The 6,000-nt window shown below is 42.9% G+C and overlaps 1 protein-coding gene across 1 annotated transcript in view; it reads left to right on the plus strand.

Moving 5' to 3' along the window:
- Positions 1-6,000, plus strand: part of SH3TC2 (SH3 domain and tetratricopeptide repeats 2) — a 48,354-nt gene that overhangs the window by 8,946 nt on the left and 33,408 nt on the right. The window contains exon 3 of the mRNA XM_077769039.1: positions 1,953-2,080. Within this exon, the coding sequence (XP_077625165.1) occupies positions 1,953-2,080 (128 nt within the window). The remainder of the gene's footprint in view (positions 1-1,952; positions 2,081-6,000) is intronic.

Genomic DNA, 6,000 nt, shown 5'->3' on the forward strand with positions numbered 1-6,000 from the left:
ACAAAATGCACTTCACACTAACACTGCAGTGAACTTGATTTATTCCCCTGTCTGGTCATGCTGAGGGCACTGTAGGAGCCCAGACAGGAGACACTCACTGGTGGCTCTCACCTGTTGGGATCTCAAAAGCCATTTGCTCACTTAAATCCAGTCTTGGGAGTGACATATCCATGGATTCATATGCAGGCCAAGGAGATCCACACCAAAGGGGCTGTCATTCAGCTGGGGCTATTGCGAGAGATTCTAGAAGGGAGTTTGGATCAGGCTTTGGAAGGACAGGAGCGATGGGCTTGGTGAAAAGGCATCACAGAATCAGTCAGAGTCAAGGTTCATTACAGGTGTGACAAGATGGGAGCAGAGAGGTCAGTAATTTTGCTGCAGCACTGGGGTGGGGGCAGGGAGTTTGTGAGAGTCGGTAGCTAATGCTTAAGGTACCCATTGACTATTTCCTATATTGGAGGCACTGAACAAAAAGCTGTATATGCATCAGCTCGTTGGTAAGCCTCTTCAAAGCTGTGTGAGATAGGTATTCGAAAAGTCATTTTGCTAATGAGAAAAGTCAAGCACAGAGAGGAAATTAACTGGTCAGCATAGTGCAGTTAGCCAGTGCAGAGCCAGGCCTTGAGCCCAGGTCTGTGTGGCTCCGCCTCCCCGGCCTTTGCTTCCTCCTAGAGGTCAGTGTGCTGATCAGTGAGGCTACCAGACAGAGGGCTGGATCCGGGCAGCTGAAGATGGAGGGCTTGGATGAGATTAGATCACAGGCCAGGGAGGAACGGAGTGGAACAAACATCCACCCGCAGTTCACACCAGCGTCAGGTCAGTTGGGTGTTTATTTATTGGAGCTGATTGGCAGCCACAGCATTTTCAGGACTTCTAGGTTAAAAATGGGCCTTTCACAGATAGGAATCCAGGCTGCCTTGTGTTACCCGGGTCAGCATGAGAGGGGCCATCTTCAAAGTGCTCAAGGATTTGCAAAGTCTCTGCCAAGTTAGGGTTAGAAGAAGAGAGATCACCATGATTATGCAGTCCAGTGCCTTTGTGGCTCCTCGTATTTGATAATTATTAACAAGATTGCTACTTATTGTCTAAAGGAGGCATGTGGCAAAGTGCGATTATAAGATGAACCTCCCCAGGGTGACCTTCTCTCACAACACTATTCAAAGGTATACCCCAGCCTCCAAGTGCTCTGTCCCTCTGTCTGTTAACCTGATTACTTTTCTTTTGTAACACTTTTCTCCATCTGAAACTATTATGTTCACCGAATTGGTTACTTGCTAAAATACAAGCTATGTGAGAACAGGGGCCATGTCTATTTTGTTCCCAGGGTGCCCCAGTACCCAAAGTAGCTTCTGCTCACAATAGTGGTTGAATAAATGTGCATTTTGAACAAATTAAAGGCAGACCTTAATACATTCACCAAAAACCGTGACAAACATTAACAGAAACATTATTAGAAAGAGTGAGAAAATGTATACATAGTGTATACATAGTGCACAAAGTATGTACCATCTATTACATATCAAACATTTGACATATTAATAGGTTTCCATGTAAATGGATAAATTGGTATCTGTTCAAAACTTTCACAAGTCATCCACAGGAGGCAATATACGTCTAGCTGTTTGTGTCGGCACTGTCATCTCAGTGCCAGGCAGTGTAGGACTACACCTTGTTCAAAGCAGAAATAACCAACAGCAACTCGTAGGTTTCCAAGAACATGCTAGAACTTCAGCCTTTTTCTTTTTCTCCTTGGGAGACATTTTTAAAAAGGTGCTCAGAAGATGGTTAGAAAGTTAGGAGTACTTGTAATCTCTAATTAATGAGGATACCAATTTAAGGTTTAGGTGTGGGAAACATGGGGGCTTATCTAATTCTTTCTTCCCTTTTATTGCGTTTCCAGCCTGACGTGATTGCATCTCTGTCTCTGTCTCTGTCTCTCTCTCCTCTTTAAGATCTGACCCTCTCCTTCAGTGTGAAGAGCCGCTGCAGGAGGTGTGTAAACGGCCCCCTGCAGGAAGCGGCCAGGAGGCGGCTCTGGGCGCTGGAGAATGAGGACCAGGAGGTGCGTGCAATGTTTAAGGTGAGCTGGGACGGAGGGTGCAACTCCGAGCCTGTCTTGTGTCCAGCCGCTGCAAGGCTCGCCAGCACCTAGGACAGCGCCAGAAACAAAGTAGGCCCTCAAGAACATGGCTGGCTGAAGGAAAAGAATGAATGAAAATGTGCACATTTTCTGCCCAAGAATAGGCAGCACTCGGAAGCTGGCAAGGAGTTGCAGTCAGAGAAAATCTGACTTTCGGTTTCAAATCTGCCGCTATTGGTTGGTTGACCTTCCACAAGTTACTTACCTGTGTAGAATGGGAATCGTTATGATATCTACTTCATCAAGTATACTTAAGGAATTAAAAAAAATTTTTAATTGGAATTTTATTGGAATTTTTTATTGTGATAAAATATATATAACATAAATTTTAAACTTTAACTGTTTTCAGTGCATAATTCAGTAGCATTAAGTGCACTCACCTTGTTATGCNGAAGAGAGATCACCATGATTATGCAGTCCAGTGCCTTTGTGGCTCCTCGTATTTGATAATTATTAACAAGATTGCTACTTATTGTCTAAAGGAGGCATGTGGCAAAGTGCGATTATAAGATGAACCTCCCCAGGGTGACCTTCTCTCACAACACTATTCAAAGGTATACCCCAGCCTCCAAGTGCTCTGTCCCTCTGTCTGTTAACCTGATTACTTTTCTTTTGTAACACTTTTCTCCATCTGAAACTATTATGTTCACCGAATTGGTTACTTGCTAAAATACAAGCTATGTGAGAACAGGGGCCATGTCTATTTTGTTCCCAGGGTGCCCCAGTACCCAAAGTAGCTTCTGCTCACAATAGTGGTTGAATAAATGTGCATTTTGAACAAATTAAAGGCAGACCTTAATACATTCACCAAAAACCGTGACAAACATTAACAGAAACATTATTAGAAAGAGTGAGAAAATGTATACATAGTGTATACATAGTGCACAAAGTATGTACCATCTATTACATATCAAACATTTGACATATTAATAGGTTTCCATGTAAATGGATAAATTGGTATCTGTTCAAAACTTTCACAAGTCATCCACAGGAGGCAATATACGTCTAGCTGTTTGTGTCGGCACTGTCATCTCAGTGCCAGGCAGTGTAGGACTACACCTTGTTCAAAGCAGAAATAACCAACAGCAACTCGTAGGTTTCCAAGAACATGCTAGAACTTCAGCCTTTTTCTTTTTCTCCTTGGGAGACATTTTTAAAAAGGTGCTCAGAAGATGGTTAGAAAGTTAGGAGTACTTGTAATCTCTAATTAATGAGGATACCAATTTAAGGTTTAGGTGTGGGAAACATGGGGGCTTATCTAATTCTTTCTTCCCTTTTATTGCGTTTCCAGCCTGACGTGATTGCATCTCTGTCTCTGTCTCTGTCTCTCTCTCCTCTTTAAGATCTGACCCTCTCCTTCAGTGTGAAGAGCCGCTGCAGGAGGTGTGTAAACGGCCCCCTGCAGGAAGCGGCCAGGAGGCGGCTCTGGGCGCTGGAGAATGAGGACCAGGAGGTGCGTGCAATGTTTAAGGTGAGCTGGGACGGAGGGTGCAACTCCGAGCCTGTCTTGTGTCCAGCCGCTGCAAGGCTCGCCAGCACCTAGGACAGCGCCAGAAACAAAGTAGGCCCTCAAGAACATGGCTGGCTGAAGGAAAAGAATGAATGAAAATGTGCACATTTTCTGCCCAAGAATAGGCAGCACTCGGAAGCTGGCAAGGAGTTGCAGTCAGAGAAAATCTGACTTTCGGTTTCAAATCTGCCGCTATTGGTTGGTTGACCTTCCACAAGTTACTTACCTGTGTAGAATGGGAATCGTTATGATATCTACTTCATCAAGTATACTTAAGGAATTAAAAAAAATTTTTAATTGGAATTTTATTGGAATTTTTTATTGTGATAAAATATATATAACATAAATTTTAAACTTTAACTGTTTTCAGTGCATAATTCAGTAGCATTAAGTGCACTCACCTTGTTATGCAGCCATTATCACAATTTATTCCAGAACTTTTTCATCATCTCAAATGGAAACTCCATACCTGCTAAACAATAACTCCCCTCTGTCTCCTTCCCTCACCACCGGTAACCAATAAGTATATATACTTTTTAAATTACCAAAATTGCCAATCAAAAATTAGTAACTATACATTTTAGAATGGGAGGAGATAAAGGCATTAAAGTAAAACACCAGTTCCTCCTCTTCCATAGTGGGGAGCTAGTCTCTTCAGTCATTCCACCAAGGAAGAAGGCTCTGACCAAATTATTTACAGCTTAGGAGGGACTTATTAGGAGAGCCAAATTTCTGGTTAACCACTTAACCAGGAATGGTTAAAAGTTGCTGCAGCTAGAGTGGGAGAAAGAGAATATTACTTTATGTAAAAAACTAATATGTCCTAGTTATTTTTACAGTCCCCGAATTAATTTGATACAAATTATAAAGGGAAATGTGTTCTATTAATCCATCATGTAAAAAAAAAAAAAGTGTCTGGTTTGGTGGGAGGAGTCAGTGAGTCAGTATCTGTAGAGAGCTTGGCACTTTGCTTGGGTGGTGGCATAGGTTCCATAAATAGTAGGTAAGCTATAAATAGTAGTGTGTGGCTTTTTTAATTTCCAGAATTCAGAACTCAGAGGCACGAGCCGCTCACTGGCACCAAAGTACTTTTAAAATTTGAGTCACTTGTGGCGTGGGCAAGAGCTGGGTGTGACTGAGCCAGGTGGTCCGCTGGGTGGAGGAGGGAGCCAGGCAAGCTTGTGTGCCAGAGAGTCACAGCACCCACGTAGGGGACCATGGGCAGATGGCTTACCCTGTCTGTGCCTGGGCCTCCTTGACATGGACAGTGCCATTTTCTATTAAATCTGAGATGCTGTTTGATGAGAAAAGGCCCCAACATTTTATATACCTCAATGGAAGAAAAGACATGCTGCCACATAAGTAGGACATCGCACTTCTTTCTCTTTTATTTCAGAAATGATCAAATGCGGGAAAAGTGCATCCTAGAATGTATAGAGCCGTGTAATTGTACTCTTTTTACAGGATCCTTGTGAGTAAATGAGACATGGTTCCTAAAGCTCTTGGTGAAGTGCCTCACAATTAATGAATCTCCTGGAAATCAATTTTTATCTAGAGCCCGTTCCCTGATCAACAGGATTGACATCCTCCAGGGACCTGGGGACTCCTGGGGCCTGGTTGGGGACAACCCCAGAGTTTTGACTTTGCTGGCCTGGTGTCTCTTCCTCTCTTCCTTCCTCTCTTTCTATCCTCTTCTTTCCATAGGGTTCCCCCAGAATAGTGTTCCGGGGGTGATCTTTGACGGCTGGACCTGGCCTGGGGGAGAAAGGATATCCTGACCATCACTCATTATAGTCAGCTCCAAAAGCTTGGGCAAGCAACAGAAAGATTTTAGGGGAAACCCCAGTCTGAGTAGTGGTTCAGGCCTGTTTTCTCAGGTATTAAAAGAAGGGGAGGTGAAGCAGGCAAAATGGTCTAGCACAGCCTTTCTGAAGGGCAGTTTGGCTCCCGCATGTTAGGACTGAAAACATGAATATCTGCGTTCCCAGCTGCACATCTCAGAATAACTTTTGTCAAGCCAATCAAAGATGTGTACGAAGATTTAACCATTGGATGTTTATCCCAGTACTGTTCAGGATGGTGAGGAAATGGAAACAACTCAAACGTTTAACCATAAGGCAATGTTAAGAATTCATTATGTTGATGTAACAATGGCATATGTCACCAGTAAAAAGAATGCAGGTCATTTAATGACAAGGGAGAGGGTTCACAACATATTATTTCGTTACAAAAGAAGATTACAAAACAATTTACATAATGTAGTTCTATTTATATAAAAATAGTTACATCCAAGCTCATGGAGAGGAAAGAGGATTCAGAGTTAATGCACAAAAGGGTTAACACAGATGGA

The sequence above is a fragment of the Crocuta crocuta genome, unplaced genomic scaffold (assembly GCF_008692635.1).
Source record: "Crocuta crocuta isolate KB4526 unplaced genomic scaffold, BGI_CrCroc_1.0 scaffold340, whole genome shotgun sequence".
Classification (NCBI taxonomy): domain Eukaryota; kingdom Metazoa; phylum Chordata; class Mammalia; order Carnivora; family Hyaenidae; genus Crocuta; species Crocuta crocuta.